General features: G+C 37.4%; 1 protein-coding gene across 1 annotated transcript; it reads left to right on the plus strand.

Moving 5' to 3' along the window:
• Nucleotides 1-76: 76 nt before the first annotated feature.
• aplf (aprataxin and PNKP like factor) lies at nucleotides 77-16,969 on the plus strand. The gene is made up of 11 exons (XM_054604680.1): nucleotides 77-188; nucleotides 370-527; nucleotides 2,866-2,937; nucleotides 5,153-5,316; nucleotides 5,842-5,998; nucleotides 6,972-7,110; nucleotides 9,635-9,816; nucleotides 10,152-10,447; nucleotides 12,134-12,265; nucleotides 12,976-13,022; nucleotides 15,214-16,969. Exons 2-11 carry the CDS (start codon nucleotides 423-425, stop codon nucleotides 15,423-15,425), a joined length of 1,506 nt encoding a protein of 501 aa, XP_054460655.1. The 5' UTR covers nucleotides 77-188; nucleotides 370-422; the 3' UTR covers nucleotides 15,426-16,969.
• Nucleotides 16,970-17,304: the final 335 nt, after the last annotated feature.

Genomic DNA, 17,304 nt, shown 5'->3' on the forward strand with positions numbered 1-17,304 from the left:
TCTGAGCGGAGTTCGGTGTCCAGGCAAGATCTAAGAAGCTGCGCAATACGTCTACTGCGCAAACCCGGAAGTTTTGAATCGCATCCATGCCTGCAGCTGACAGCGAAAGTTGTAAACGCTTTCTGGGCTTTCGGTGCGTGTTTTTAACCCCTGAGAGACAAAACATATCCAGTATACCTCCACTACAGGTTGGGAGAAGTTAAATATATTACTGCAATGATGGTTGTTAGCGTGACTGAATACTTTGTCTCTACTGAAGGAAACAACAAGTTAGAGGAGCTCCTTAAATCCGGATTTATTTCACCTCACAGCTTTCAAATCACATAAACTTCATGCTAAACACTTTGAATGTTTTGTGTTTTCTTCCAGTTCCTCCAGTGAACCGGGGTGAAGCTCTCTCCAGTGCCCGTCCCGCAGAGCAGATGTCCGGCTTCGACTTCCACCTGGTCCCGGTGGACGGTGGCGGCGGGGGTCCAATCCACCTGCCGCCTGGGGAGACGGTGTTTGGCAGAGGTCCTTTACTGGGAGTGAGTCCACCTGTGGCTTTATTTATTAGTAGAGTTTGGCTTTAGCAATACTCTAAACACATGCACATTAATAAACATTGCTGTAAATGATTGATTAGTATAGTTTCATACTAACAATACTCTAAACACATGGTGTAAATGATTGATTAGTATAGTTTCATACTAACAATACTCATTAATAAACATTGGTGTAAATGATTGATTAGTATAGTTTCATACTAACAATACTAAACACATAAAAACATTGGTGTAAATGATTGATTAGTATAGTTTCATACTAACAATACTCATTAATAAACATTGGTGTAAATGATTGATTAGTATAGTTTCATACTAACAATACTCTAAACACATGGTGTAAATGATTGATTAGTATAGTTTCATACTAACAATACTCTAAACACATGGTGTAAATGATTGATTAGTATAGTTTCATACTAACAATACTCTAAACACATACACATTAATAAACATTGGTGTAAATGATTGATTAGTATAGTTTCATACTAACAATACTCTAAACACATGCACATTAATAAACATTGGTGTAAATGATTGATTAGTATAGTTTCATACTAACAATACTCTAAACACATGCACATTAATAAACATTGGTGTAAATGATTGATTAGTATAGTTTCATACTAACAATACTCTAAACACATGCACATTAATAAACATTGGTGTAAATGATTGATTAGTATAGTTTCATACTAACAATACTCTAAACACATGCACATTAATAAACATTGCTGTAAATGATTGGGATTAGTATAGTTTTACTAACATACTTTTTACATTAATACTATTGGTTTATTAAATCTCAGAGGAAAATATAATGTTTTGATAAAAAGTACAATTTTATCTGAAGCATTAAACTTAAATAACTTTCCTGTTTTTATTAAAATTTACTTATTTATAATACTTTATAATACAGCTGAAATGATTAGTTGATTATTCGTTATACAATTTGCAGAAAATTAATTCATTTTGATGGTTTAAGTCATTTTTTCATGTAAAAAAAAATCATGGTTTCAGCTTCACAAATGTGAAAATGTGTTGCTTTTCCATTTAATAATGTTAATAATTGTGATGTGTTAAAAATAATGTTGAGGTTTGGACTGTTTGACTAAACAGACATTGTGAAGGAGTCACTTTGGGCTCTTTGTAATCGTGACGGCATTTCTTACTGTTTTCACTATTGTTACCAACCAAACAATCATCAAATAATGGAGAGAATAATCAGCAGATTAATCCATAATGAAAATAATCATTGGTTAATAGTTCAGATGAACTCCAACTCAACCAACTACATCAGTAGAATCCTGCTTTTACATGAATGCATGAGTAATAATAATAATCTAATGATGTAATATATAATAGAATAAAAGTCACAGGGACATGTTTTACACTTTTCAATACTTTGAAGTACATTTGTGGTAGTTTGATTATCAAATTAGTTTTAGGACCTGCCTAACATTATATTGTACTTAATCAGTGTAAATTCTCTTAACACACTTACAATTAATTGAATAACCGAAAACGAATTGACAAACAGTGAATCTGTGTTTCTGTGGCCATTTCAGCTGATATTTATTTCATTGCAATCATATGATGTTGATACAGCACTTGAATTTTTCCAGTCACTCTCACACAGTCCTGAAATAGTCGCATTCAAAGATTATATTATTAATAGATTAGATCGTCCATGTTTATTTATTGCACTGATACTTGATACAGACAAACTGATCAATATAACATCATTGTGTTTTAAGACAGCCTCTTAAAGAATGAAATCAAAGAACATGTATTTCAGCAGAGCTGCAGGTCTACTGCTGAACCACTGGAGGACTCTGTTTTACTGATAACATGGAACCGGACGGGTCATTTTATTTTCTGTGTAGTACTAATGTTATCAGAGCTGTCACCTAAATGACAGATTTTCCAATAATTTATTACTGCCTTTATTTGTACATCCGAGTCTCTAAAGTATCTCTGCTTGTAAAGCCTGATTTTATGTCCTCTGGTACAACTTGCAAGGAGTGTTGTCAAATAGTATTATGAATATCCAAAAAACTGAAGAAGAAAATCTGCAATATATATATGTTTAAACAAAAAAATCCAGGTGGAAATCTGGTAATAAATTAACAATTCACAGCAGGAATGCTGAAGTTTGGGCATTCCTAGTTTTTTGGTAAAGAAAATCTAGTGTGTGAAAAACAAACAAAAAAAAGAAGCTTTTGTTTGTTATCTCCACATTTTTCAGCAAATTATTTGTGATTCGAACTGGAATTATTGTTATTATATTGTTGTTGTGTTTGTCCTCACGTGGTCTCAGGTCAGCGATAAGAGGGTGTCCAGACTTCACGGGCTGCTGGAGAACCTGAACGGACAGCTGCGTCTCAAACCGGTACGTCTTCTCACCACGACGGTGGTTTTCCTTTTCCAAAAGCTTACCGTTAGTTTTTAAAAGCTAGAATCCGTAAAATTTGATTATTCAATGTTTTTCTGCCTGTGTGGTTTGAAATTAAGTTTGTGCAAACTAGAGTCTTCTCTCTGTCTATAATTAAATAATTTATTTTTACATCAACACTTGTAAGGATGAAGGCACTTGCAAATGACAAGTGTGGTTTTTTTGGTGTTTCATTTTTACCTCTTTACTTAAGATTTCATTAAACTTATTATTTTTTCTTTTTACAAACTGAACCAAAACACTGGGAACAAGGAAGATCTTGGGTAGAAAATAATGAGAATAAATATGAAACAAAATTTAAAACATACCCTATAAACTAAAAAGAAATCAGAATCAGAAGCTGTTTACCTACCTACCTGTCTGTATATACAGTGTTTTTAGTTATTGTGGATTTTTTTACTTTTTTTTTTACTTATTTAATGCACTATAACCTATGCTGCTGTAATCCTGTACATTTCCCCACTGCGGGACTAATAAATAAAAAAAAAAAATAAATACAGTGCACTAATAAAGACATCATTTAAAAATAGAATGTGATTGACTGGCGACCTTTCCAGGGCGTCATCAAGAGGACCCTCGTGTTTCAGGAGTAACGGCCGTCAATGATTACTGAAAAGGCCTCCTTTTACAGTTGTGACTTTTTTCCCAACAGATACATTCAATATTCAAATCTTTATTAGTCTTGAGGGAGAACTGAGTCCCACCAGAAGCAGATGTCAGATGGAGGTCTGTTTGGAAAAGAGTAGAAGGCGTTATAGACATCAATGCATCTTCACGTCTCAGATAAATAATGAACTCTTCACAGTCGCGGCACCACAACCAATCTTTTAACCGTAAGAAGGAATCAATAGTATCAATAAATGTCACGGTGGAAAACACACAGCTACAAGTGATCCTCACAGAGGCTCTGTTGATGCTTTAACCTTCATACCTGCGTCATGAAATAATTCAATTCAATTCAATTCAGTTTATTTTGTATAGCCCAGAATCACAAATTACAAATTTGCCTCAGAGGGCTTTACAATCTGTACACATGCGACATCCTCTGTCCTTCCCTCACATCGGCACAGGAAAAACTCCCCTAAAAAAAACCTTTAACAGGGAGAAAAAATGAAGAAACCTATGGGAGAAAGACAGAGGAGGGATCCTTCTCCCAGGATGGACAGAATGCAATAGATGTCATGTGTACAGAATGAACAGCATAACAGAGATACAACACATTCAATGTATATGACATAAATGATTCATATAATAAGACTACTTATAATAACAGCAGCAATTATTATAGTAGAATTATAATTATGAAAATAGGGATAGTAATGTGATTAATAATAATAATGGAAGTAGCAGTGGGTGTCAGTCGGCTCACAGCAGGAGGCACGACTACGGTCCAGGTACCACAACGATTCATGGAAACCTGCAGAGCGAGAAAGCAAAAAGGGCTTCAGGGTGGAAGTAAAGCTAAAATGCTTAATGGTACAGGTAATAGTAATAGTAATGTGACTAGTAATAATAATGGTGGTAGCAGTCGGTGTCAGCAGGGCCGTAGCAGGATGCACGACCACGGTCCAGGTACAGCCACGATTTATAGAAGCCTGCGAAGCGAGAAAGCACAAAGACTCCAGGGTAGAAGCAAGTCAATAAGCGTAATAGTACAGGCAATAATAATAGTAATGTGACTAATAATGATAGTGGTAGTAGTAGTGGGTGTCAGCAGGGCCTCAGCAGGTGGCACGATGACAGTCCAAATATAACCCTGATTCCTGGGAACCTGCGAGGCGAGAAAGCACAAGAACTCCGGGGAAGAAGCAAAATCAGTAATGTGCATAAATAGGGGATTAATACATAAAGAGGGAGTGAGAGAAGAGGAGAGAGGAGCTCAGTGTATTCTAAGTAGTCCCCCGGCTGTCTAGGCATATAGCAGCATATCTAGGGGCTGGACCAAGGCGAACCTGAACCAGCCCTAACTATAAGCGCTATCAAAAAGGAAGGTCTTAAGCCTGCTCTTAAAAGTGGTGAGTGTGTCTGCCCCCTGGACTGAAACTGGAACCTGGTTCCACAGAAGAACAGAGGTTTATTCTTTTTTTTTTTCAAACAAAAGGATGAAAACCTGCTAGTGTTTATTTGTTCATCCTCTCGTTTTGATCTCCAGACCCACATGAACCCGTGCTTTGTTCAGTCGTCCCTGACCGACGACCCCCGACCTCTGCAGAGGGATTCCTGGTACCCTCTTCATCACGGAGACTTGTTCTCTCTGCTGCCGGGGCAGTTCATCTTCCAGGTGGTGGCCGTGGGTGGAGAAGACCGCACTCCCAGGTACTTAAAAATAAAAAAAATGCTCCTCTCCATGTTAACACCATCAAGATCAAGAGATGAATCTCATTTTCTGCAATATCGCCCCCGACGTCTTCGTGAGCCATTAAATCAAGATGGAAGAGGCTGCTCTCCACTGTTTGATTAAAGTCTTTTATCTTTGCAGAGCGGACTGCGTGGGGTTGAAACGGGTCTGGTTCAAGTGTTGTCTGTTGGTTCAATTAAAAGCCAAGATTAGGTAGAAGGCTTCTTTAATGTTTAATCTTTTTGTTAGGGCCCCCATCCGTTGTCCTTATATCGTCTGTCTGCTTGAAGTTTAGATCAAACAAACAGGAAAAGGACACTCAAACAAATGTAAACCAGCAGAGGCTCATGTTGTATTGAATGCAGGAATAGCTGCTTCTATCTGAGCAGCAGAAGAAGAAGGTTTTTGTTGTTATTAGGAGTTTTAAAAGTGCACTTCATCCTCAGTTTTTTGGCTTTAAACCATTATTATTCTTTTATTTTCTCATATATAACTTCCCGTAGAAACAGGCAGATGTTTGAAGAAGAAGAGCGTCCCGTTTCTCCCGAGCCAGATTTCGAGCCACCTCCTCCTGTTAAACGGTCTTCTCCGCCTCGCCAGGAGTCGATACCAGCGGCTCTGTCCAACCAGGAGGAAGCCGTCAACAGAAGCTCGAACAAGGTTTGTGTCGACTCGCATCCAAATGTTCATCAGCAGGAAGTCATGTCACGTCCGTCTCTTTTATTGTTTGGTCATATGACGTCATTATAAACCATGAGAGGGTCCAAATCAGCATTTCTGCTTATTTTGTATCTTTTTCTTTTATATATTTTTGTGGTATTGGGATGAAGTACTTAAACTTTTCAGGTATTTAATTCACTGGATTACCAAAAAACACACATTTGATCCATGGACAGATTCACATCAGTTTTCTGTCCAATGTTATTGATCATTATCGCCAAATTTCATCTTTTCTGATGAAAAACTAAAAACGATTGCTGAGGCTGTGAAGATAGTTACCTAAAGGTTAACTAGTATATTTCAACCTGGACCCTTTGTTCCCATGTTTTTGTGTTTAAGTGACTTTGACGTGTCCTTCCCTCAACAGCCTTCGACCAATAACCAGTGGATTGCTGACCTCGTTGTCTTTACTAGCAGCTGTTGTGCATTTCATTTCTGCATTGTATAATTCTACTACATGCGAAGGAGGAAACCTATTATTGGAGCGATTAGTGGGCGGCGTGTCCAACGGCATTATAAGTATCAAGCACAAACTTTTCTTATTAAAGAGTACTATCATATGCTGTATATACTGTAACTAAGCAACCAATCTACTTCCTGTTTACACCGGGGCCCACATGCACGGTGTACGTGAATAGTCATGTGATGTGTTTTCAGGCTTGTTAGTATGGATGGAAATCATTTAGAAAATGAGGCTGAAAAGTCTGTGTAGGAAGAAGCTCCACTCTGTACAAGTAGAGTGAACCGAATGTTTCTGTAGTTTTAGGAGTCAAATTCTAACAGTTAAACTTTCATTAATATCAATAAGTTAAGATGATCAGCGTTTTAGTTTTCAGCCTCATTGTTTCCAGCTCTGATGATAAACCCACTGCACACTACTGACAACTGTTTATTCTGTTTTTGTTTCATGAAGAGAGACTCTGCACGTCCAAAAGAAGTTCAGGACGACCAAAGGGACGTCGCTCCGTCTGTAACCAGGAGAAGAGTTTTACCTGCGTGGATGATGGCGGTTGTAGCAACGGCACAGGGTTCCTCCTCCTCCAGCCCAAAAGGTACCAGCATGTTCCGGTTTCATTGATGTATTGCTTTTATTTTCCTGTGTCCGTCCGCACTTCACACTTGATTGGATCTGTCTTGACGTCACAATACATTTGTTGGTTCCTCAAGTATCCTTCAGAAAGTTCCATTCTTATTTTCCGTTTCTGAAAATTGTCTTAAATGTCCAGATTTTTTGGGAGGCATTCAATTCAATTTGTGTAAGAATAAGAGAGTGCACTTTGTGTTTTTTTTTTTTGTTCTGTATGTCTTTATTTCTCCCTTCAGCCCGACTGATTACAGTTTTTTGAGGCCAATATTGATTTTTGAGAGTTTAAAAAGTCAGAAAACAATATATTGGCTAATAGAAAATATATTAAAAGTAAACACATAACATGAACTGACAATGTTGATATGAATACGTTAAATGTGTTTTTTAAATTGTGGGATATTTAACAGAGTAAAAAAAAAAACTTTCTAAATAAACTCAAAAACTAGTTTTGCATTTCTCTACTGCATTTTCTTCTAACGTATCAGCCGACATCTTGTTACATATAAACATATAGATCAATACCAATATATGTGCAATAATAATCCAACTAAAATGGAGGGAATATCTGTCTGTCTTTCTGTGTTTCCTTCAATTCTCTCGACAATCGTCATCCAATCGGCTTCCCACTTGGCGGGTTCATTGCTGAGGACCCGTTTTTTGGATGACCAGTTCTTTAGAAACACAGCAGGCCAACCATTCAACCCGTTCCGAATAGTGCACTGCACTAACTATAATAAACTTTATTTATACAGCAAATATTTCTTAAAAGAAAAAAGTTAGAAAGTGTTTTAAACAGTTGAACCAAGATTAAAAAATATATAATTTTAAGCCCAACTGATAACAGATTTTTAAGGCCAATGTTGATATTTGAGAGTTTAAAATAAATTATATTAAACATAAACACCTAACATGAACTTGATATGGATCCGTTAGATCCAGGATTAAAAAATATATCATTTTTTACTTGAGCTGTGGTGCGTTTTCAGCACTAATGACCAAAGTGTATCTGGTGAAGGAACGAGAGTCTGTTTTCAGGTGATCTTGTCCAGGTGACGCCACCTGAACGCTGCAGACGCTTGTTGACCATTAATAGCAGCTGACTGGCAGACAGACTGACTGCCGTGATATTTAAAGAAGTGACGTTAACAAGAGAGTCAGTAGAAGTTTAACACAGCGGAAGCTTTTGTCTGTATATATCAGAGTGTTCTTTGATAATTACAGCCGTTTAAAAGAGGACGATGGAGATCCTCCCTTTCTGCTGCTGTGATATTTACTTTGAAGGGAAGCAGACGGCTCTGCTCCGCTGGACTGGCCCCTCAGTGAGCTTATTACTGCCTCCATCACTGCCTCCATCACTGCGTCCATCACTGCGTCCATCCGCTCTGTGCTGCACTTAGAGAGCTGAATTTAACTGGGAAGAGTGGGCAGATGGAAAAGTTCCAGTTTCCTAAAGAGAAAAACTTGTGACTGTGGCTTCTGTCTGTCTGGTTTCATTCACAGAGTCTTTTTCACAAATGTGTTCACTGTCACATTTGACAAAAACTGTCAAATGGCAATGGAAAGTAATGAAGTACTTTTTCTCAAGTTCTCTACCTTAGTACAAGTTTTAAGTACTTGTACTTTACTTGAGTATTTTACAATTCTACTCGTCTGCATTTCTATGGGGAAATATTGCACCTTTTCTCTACAATACATTTAACTGACAGCTTTAGTTACTTTTCAGATTAAGATTTTACATAAAAAATCTTGTGTGAGGCTTTTTTTTGTATGTTCTTGTGTAGCTGTGTCTCCTTACCATGTTTCGGATCTCTCTTACTTGATCCACCATAGAGATTTTTTCTCCTCTAAGCTGTTCAAACTATATAGTATTTCATAAAAAATGAGAGAAAATTAAAAAAAAACATTTAAATGTTCATATCAGAACTAAGTTTCTTCTTCTTTCCTCTCACACTAATCTTCTCACGAGCCCTCAGATTTATCTGGTGACCGTTTGCAGAAGCTTGACCTCCAGGTTGAAAACCACTGAGCTAAACTAGCTACCTTTTATAAAGTAGCTCTACCTCGAGCAGCTACACCAGTAAAAACTTACTTCTGCATTGATGGATCAGTAGTCATTTAATAATTTCATTAATAAATAATAATAAAACAGTCACAGGGGACATTTTGCTCCAGAAAAAGTACTTTTACTTTTGATACTTTAAGTACATTTTGCTAATAATTACTTTACTCAAGTAACATTTTGCAGGACTTTTACTTTCTTAGTTGTACGGGTACTTTTACTTAATTAAAGCATCTGAATACCTCTTCATCTACTGTAAGATGTGTTAAATTAATTCATAAGTTTTCCTTCTGATATTCCGATTCATACGGTGAATACTAGTATTGATTTTTAACAGATTTTATATGATGAAATATTACATTATTTAGTATCAGTTGGGCTCTAGTTCTCGTTTTATCCTCTGAAATCGACGTTTGTCTCTCTGTTTCAGTTCAGTCAGCTGTAAAGAGAAGGAAAGGACCTTCGACCAGCACTAAACCAGCAGCAGCCAAACAGGCCACGCCCACCAAGACCTCCTCACCTGAGGAGGCGGAGCTCAGCGAGGAGGAAATGCCGAGGAAGAGGAGAAGGAAGTTGAGTGATGAAGAAGAGGAATCGGCTCAGTCTAAAACAGTTGAGTATTGTTAGGGAGTAGTAGTTATTTTTTCCCTGTTTTCCCCATGTCACATGCTCTACAGAATGCAAAGCAAATTTGTGATATTGGGCTATTTAAATTTAATTTAATTAATTAAAATGGAATTTAAATAGAATAAAATGACTTGTTTACCGTTTATTTGTTATTTTCTTTGTCTTTTTTCCCAAAAATTCAAAATAAGTCCTCCTGTCACAGTCAGTCCTACCTGTAAATGAGTAGCTCTGTAAAATAACTGTCCAAAAATGTCTTCATTCTGTCTTTACAGACTCATTAAACCTCTTTTTGTTTGTCCGTATCTGTTGTTGACTCTCAGGATGTCTCTCCAGAGAAGAGCTCAGTCAGACTTCAGAGTGAATCCAAGAGGTCGGAGGTGAGCGACGAGTCTGACGGCTTCACCATGGAGGTGGAGGAGGAGGAGGACAGAGGAGAGTCGTCTACAGCTGACCTAGACACCACAACACCGACGAATGTGATCGCTAAATCTAATGACGATGAGGAAAAGAAGCAGAAAAACGGACGACAACAGCCTAAAGGAGTCGGGTCGAGCAGCGTCTCTGCGACCGGACCTCGACTCAGAGCGCCGTGTCCGTACGGGAAGAACTGCTACAGGTACATTCACCTGATAAAAAACACAACAGCTGAGCTTCTTCAGAGCAAAAACAAAAAAGAATTAGGAAGTCCTGACTGGGGGCTTTTTCTTTGATGTGCCTCATTTTTCCAACAAAGATGAGATGAAGTGCACTCGAGCTGATAAACATGAAAAAGAGACAAAATCTGGATCAGGTCCAAAAGCTTCTCAAAGCAGACGCCTCATCGTCTCTCTGATTTTTAGCCACAAGAGATACTCCTTCTTTAATTTAAGATAAAAGATTATTCCATAATCATTAAAGCGAAACATTCATTTTGTGAGGTCTCTTGAAAAAGTGGGACTGCAGTGGAGAAAAGAGCCTCACAGAAACATTGATTTACTTCTGAGGCTCCAAAACAGACATAAATCAGAGAAGCTAACGACATTCACGTTGATGTAAAGCACCTGACTCCAGATCAGTCAATATCATCGGTCTGCAGAGCTTTAAAGGGATAGTACGGGTGTTTTGAACTGGGGTTGTATGATGTACTTATCCATAGTAGATGGAGGTTCAATAATCTCCCAGTACAGGAGGAAAATCAATGTACTGCTGTAGACATAATTCAGACACTTAAAAGAATAAATAGCAGTTTAAGTTGAGGCCATGTTTAGAATATTTTAAGCTCTTTAACTTGCTATCAGCTATCAGTTTGTATTTTTCTGTTGCGTGCAGTATGCAAAGAATTTGGCCATACTACTTCTTCATATTATTTATGGGTGAGTCTTTTATCATTTGAAAATTTAAAATATTCAGTTGTCTTTTTTCGCCACCTCCAATTCTGTAGCAGCAATGTTTTAAATCTACAGTTTACCTTGAAAGCAACAGACGGCAACAGTTTTAAATGGACTTTCTAATTAATCTTTTTACCTACAACACACAAACACACCACAGACCTTAGAGTTTTACGTTTTTTTTCTTAATACAGCTTTAGTCATTTAGCTACCAAATGTAATAAGTTATTGTTTTAAATCATGGGTCACTAAAAGCACACAATTGTCTCTCTTACAACTGAAAGAACTAAATTTGACAAATCAGTTAAATACATTTTTCTAAAATTCCGCACTTTGTTTTAAGATGCACATTTTTCAAAAAGCTTTCCGTAATGTATTTTATTTATTTAAATCCAGCCCTTATTGTACCTGAAATGAGAGACGAACATTTATTTATTATTAGAGTATATATTATTTACTATTCCTCACGACATTGATACAACTACTCAACTTCTTCAATATAAATTTGGCACCAAATCATAGCGCAACTTCACCATTATTGTGATGTTTGCTTGAGAACATTTTCTCAAAACTGGACCTCGCAAGATTACAAGTCATGATGTTATTAACTGTAATTCATTTTTCCTCACCAACATCTAAAGATGTTTAAATGTAATCCGCAAGCTGTAATTCTTATTTTTTTTTAGTCTGCTTGTTTGTCTTGACCTCCTCACAAAATGTTGCTCAAATTATCGCTCTTCATTTCAAAAAGAACAGTCTGACCCCAGTGGTTGAAAATGGATTGAACTTCCACTGTTTGGTTGTTTTTTTTTAACTAAAAGTACATAAAGAGGGATTAGCAGCAGGGACACATCCTGCAGAAATGTTTTGGTGTGTGCACAGACTTCCAACGTGTCTCTGAAGATCCATCATGACCTCCCTGTTTGTTCCTCCAGGAAGAACCCGGTCCATTTCCAGGAGTGCAGTCACCCGGGTGACACTGACCACGAGGAGGAGGAGGAGGAGGAAGATGAGGAGACGCAGGAGGCAGATCTGCCCGAGTGCCCCTACGGCACCGACTGCTACAGGTCAGACATCACAGCGCAGCCCGAAATGAAAGGGAGGGATTGAAAGGCATGATGGGAAACCTGGTGACCCGATGATGAAGCCGACCTCAATGGCAGAGATGGTGTGATGTCACAAGATGCTGTGCCGAAGAAAAGACATGTTTTGGTAGTAAACAATAGGTGTTACCGGACAGGTGGAACACGCACACACACATATTACAGATGGTTAAATAAGACATTAAAACAGTCATTAGATGGAGTGCCTCTGTAGCTCAGAGATGAAAGCACCAACCTTGAACTGCAACATCCACTTTCATGTCTGAACGGTAACCTTTGTTGCACCTCTCTCTCTCTTTATCCGTCATTTCCTGTCCTTAAAAAGTGCCTCAGAAACATCCGTATGTCTTTTTATTTTCGGGTTTTTTTTTTCATTGACTTCAAAGGATTATCAAAGAGACCAAAATACTCAAGATATCTTATAATCAATATAAACAGGCAGATTTCCATGATATTTCCTGATCACATTCCTGCTCCCCAGAGGATGAACCCTTTCGATTTGAATTACCCCGTTATGACCTTTCCTCTTGTGACATCGTCTAAATACTGTGAGGTGTTAATGTTGGTCATAAACGCATCACTGTCTTGGTCTGAAAGTAACATTAATCTTGTTTATTAATGGAATTTATTACAGAAAAACTTGACAGTGATTTTGACTTTTTGTTCCCTAACAGGAAAAATCCTCTTCACGGGAAAGAATTCAAACACACAAAGAAACCAGGTAAGAGGCTTCACCTCTTTGTTTTCTGTTTGTCAATGTCTTGATGTGTTGATTCTTATTAATGCTGAGATCAGTTAAAATCAGCAACAACACTAAAGACAATGTCTTTAATCAAAGAAATGTTCCTGCTCTCTACAAATATAATACGTTTCAAAATAAAATGTATTTCTTGAACTGAGGAAAACGTCTACTAAATGCAGGAACGAGTCATTAATTCAGGTAAATTATACTAATCAATAAAGTCTTTTAAAGTGGATTAATGATTAAACATATTAGTTTTTCCTATTTTAATAACTTTTCTGTAAAATTCTGTGTTATTTTAATTACAAAAGTTACTTTTTGTCTTTTATCTGCTTTACCGACTATAATAACCAAACATTTTAGATCGATAATGTCAGACTTTCACCTCAGGACTTGAATGCACCACCAGGAAGGATTCACTATTTTAAACCCTATTTAAACTCTTTTAATTAGCTTTGAAGAAAAAATAGTGCAGACGTGTGTTTCATTGTGATGCAGCTTGTTTCAAGTCTCTTTTTCAGATGATTTTGATTAAGGATGACAAAGTGTCCTTGAGCAAAATATTAAACCCCAAACCACCTCTGAAGGCTTTGCTATCAGTGTATGAATGTGTATGTGAATGAGTGAAGGGTAAAGTGCTTTGAGTGGTCGGAAAAATAGAGAGCCGCTGAATTAATTCAAGTCCATTTACCATTTCAATTACTAAACCAATGGGCACCTGGAAGGTGGTGAAAAAAAGAAAAGGCATTTAAAAAGTGACAGCGCCACATTTATCGTTATGGAAACGGTTGTCAGTCAGTGATATGAGTCGTAAACACCGACAGCAGCCCAGGAGGATTTCAAAAAGCTTGCTAACAAAAGTGAAAATCAAGAGGATTTCCATCTCTGAAAGGGATGAGAGACAGATCCTCGAAGAAGAAGAAGAACATCACACACACACACACACACACACTGGATCAGTCACCATTTAATAGGAAACACTCTACATTGATGAGAAGCGTGATCGTTAACGCCTCACTTGATATTCAGCTTAGACGCTTCGTTCACGCTCGGTAGACGGTCGTCTCCTGATTTAAGACGCCGTGACGCGTCTCCACCTCGACCCCGCTGACAGGAGGACGGAGGACGGAGAAATGATGGCTCCCTTTATTTCATCCACTCTGATGGCTCCGACAGCACTGCTACCCATAGAGGAGCGGAGAAAAGAAATAGGGTGTTATATTGATGGTTACTGAATAAAATATGTAGTAAAAATTACAATATATATTTACATTTTATTTAATAAGTGGCCCAGGCACCAATGGTGTTTGCTAGATTTATTATTATTATTATTATTATTATTTATTTATTTATTTTTTATGATTTTAATTATAAAAATAAAAACTAAAGCAGCTAGAGGGGGCTCTCAATCCTCGTTCATTCTTTTAATTAAGATAAAATAAAATAGGATAATCCTTTATTATTCTTAAATTTGCAGGATTAGAGCAGCAGAGAGGATACTGCAATCAGGTGACATGAGTATAAAACAAGATCAAAACAAGTATTAGAAATAAGTAAATAAGTTATAACACAGTAAAGAATAATAAATAAGTTAAAAATCCACAATAACTAAAATATTATATAAACAGAAATAATTATTGTAGTATTGTAAGGTGGATTGCACATATTTTTATATTTTTTATATATTTATACAAATTTATACAGATTTGATGTGTGGTCTACTGGGAGCAGAGTTGGTTGTGCAGCCTGACAGCCAATTAATAAACAGTGTGTGAGAAATGACTCATCTGCATCAAAATACACATAAGGAAAGAGCAGATTTATATTTGACATGTTATTGCTAGAGGTCAAGGGAAAATAACAATAGAAGTTCTATCTTTATAAAATCTTAAGTCTTGGTTTAACTTTCCACAAACATGTCTGGTATTTGTAGACGAGTCGTGGAGGTGTCGTGCTGCCTAAACCACAAACCTTTATTTCAAAAGATACATTTCAAACTTGTTCCTTCGTCTGTTTTTTTCCTTCTTACCAAAAGTAAAAAAAGTGAAACCAGCTCATCAAAGACGGACATGAAACAAAACTCTCTTCAAGAGTAAAAGCACTTCCAGCCTTTCATTCTTGTCTCTCCATCTATGACTCACTCTGTCCTCACTGCTGATGCTTTTTACAGCTCGCACCACACGAACCGTCCACAAGAAGCCCCCCGCTGAGGACGAAGACGAGGATGACGACTCTGGGGACGACGACGGCTTCATCAATGACGACAGCGAGGACGCGGGCGACGACTCCGACTACATGCCTCCCGTCTCCGATGACAGCGGTAAGGAGGACGTCACGGGACTGCAGAAGGAAGCGAAGGCCTTCATGAAGAGGAGGAAGTAGATTCAGACATTTTTTTTTATGAATTTTTTTATTATTTGTTCGTTGCAGGTGTGAAAGAGTCAAAAACAAAGGAAAGGACACTCAACATCAATGTCTATATCCGGTAATCACGACCCGGTTACTCAACATAATCCACAGACCTTATTGAGGTTAGTTTCATTTAGGGACTATTTTCTTCCCGCCAACCGTATCACTGCACAGAAGAAAGCGTCCATTGATGAGATGCTTTTGAAATCACGAGACGTGAACATTGATTGCGTCCTCCTCGGGTGAGCTGTAACGTTAGCTAGCTAATTCGTGCTAGGTGAGTTAGCAGCATCGAGTATAGATGAATGCTTTATTCTGCGCAGTGAATCGGTTGAAAGAAAGTAGTTCCTACATGAAACCGGTCACAACATGGTGTGTGGATTATCTTGAGTAACTGGGTCATGATGTCTGGAAAGAGACATCGTTGTTGAGTTTTTCAAAGGTTTTTTGGGGGCTTTGAGCACCTCAAGCCGAGAGTCTTCTAATCCCAATAAATTAGAGAGAAGGCGGGCTGATATCTCCAAGTTGAGGCAACTCACACCAAAACAATCAAGATTGATCAATAGAACTACGGGTAAAAGGACAAATACATGTTTTTTTTCAATTATGTGTTGAATTGTCCCTTTAAAAGCCGTGAATTGAAGCTTTACAAGAGCATCCATTTAAAAGTGAATTACTAGCAGCACTCGTCTGTTTACTGACACCCCATTTAAAGATCTCTGAGTATGATTTCCTTTCTCTACGGTCGCTTTCAAGCTGCCGACGTGCAAAAGCCATCAGGTGTCCTCGCCAAGGTGTCGTCATGGTAACCTCAAACACAACAGTGGACTGCAGTAATTCAGGCTGATTAAAGAAAATAGGTTTTGTTGTATGAAAAGCATGCCTCCAGCAGCTTTAAAATGCAAATTTAAAATGAGGAATGTTCCCAGGACATCGGCTCAGGTTGTTTACTGAAGATACAAAGCACAGAAGTCGATACGTCGAACCACTGAGTGTTTCTTTGTGAACGACTGAAAACGCTGTGACAGAGATACAGTATTTATGCATTAGTCCAAACTGAATGATTTTTATTTTCTAAAATGTATTTTTTCGCTTGGATTTTATTCCAGATAAACGCTTCCAGTAATTCCGTTCCTGTTTGGGATTGATTCTTCTCATGTAAATATGTAAAAATGAGTTTTAGGAGTAGATCTTTTATAATTGTTACTCTAATTTGTTGCACTGTTTTTCTTACTTTGTTTAAATACATTTGATGAAGACAAAGTATTTTCTGCCTTTTGATTCTATAGTGTTATTATGAAAGTCATTCTAGTGGAAAATACTACATTTGTTTCATTTTATATAGTTGTATTTACTTATCAATGTCCTAAAAGGCTAATGTTTAGCAGGCTTAATGTTCACCTTCTTAGCTTAGCGTGTCAGCATGCTAACATTCGCTAATTGGTAGGGCTAAACGATAAGAGGAAATTATGCGACAACATTGAACATTGCAATGACGATATTACTTGTGATACATAAACGGATATTAAAGTGAACTATTTTTTGCCTTTTGGCTGCTCTCTGCTTAAAGACAACAAATTGGTTGTGGAAGAAAAAAATAAAAAAACACATTTATTTCCCAAAACATTTTAACAAATGGAACATTGAACTGAACACACAAGGCACAATTTAAAAAAAAGAAAGAAAAAAGTTACTTTTTAAAATGCAGTTCTCTTCTGATACTCTCTTAGACCTAACAAAAAGACTCCCTTGGTGGAAGTGTTTATCATGCAAGTTGACATCATATACTGTATTGTGCAGCCCTACTATTTAGCAGTAAACACAAAGTCCATCTGAGGCTGATGGGAATCTC

The sequence above is a fragment of the Anoplopoma fimbria genome, chromosome 9, assembly GCF_027596085.1.
Source record: "Anoplopoma fimbria isolate UVic2021 breed Golden Eagle Sablefish chromosome 9, Afim_UVic_2022, whole genome shotgun sequence".
Taxonomy (NCBI): Eukaryota; Metazoa; Chordata; class Actinopteri; order Perciformes; family Anoplopomatidae; genus Anoplopoma; species Anoplopoma fimbria.

Bases quoted from the DNA above. Each gene is read 5' to 3' on its own strand.
- aplf (XM_054604680.1), top strand. From the start codon at position 423: ATGTCCGGCTTCGACTTCCACCTGGTCCCGGTGGACGGTGGCGGCGGG. The intron at 10,448-12,133 runs GTACATTCACCT...TTGTTCCTCCAG, and splicing joins TACGGGAAGAACTGCTACAG to GAAGAACCCGGTCCATTTCC. The intron at 12,266-12,975 runs GTCAGACATCAC...GTTCCCTAACAG, and splicing joins TACGGCACCGACTGCTACAG to GAAAAATCCTCTTCACGGGA.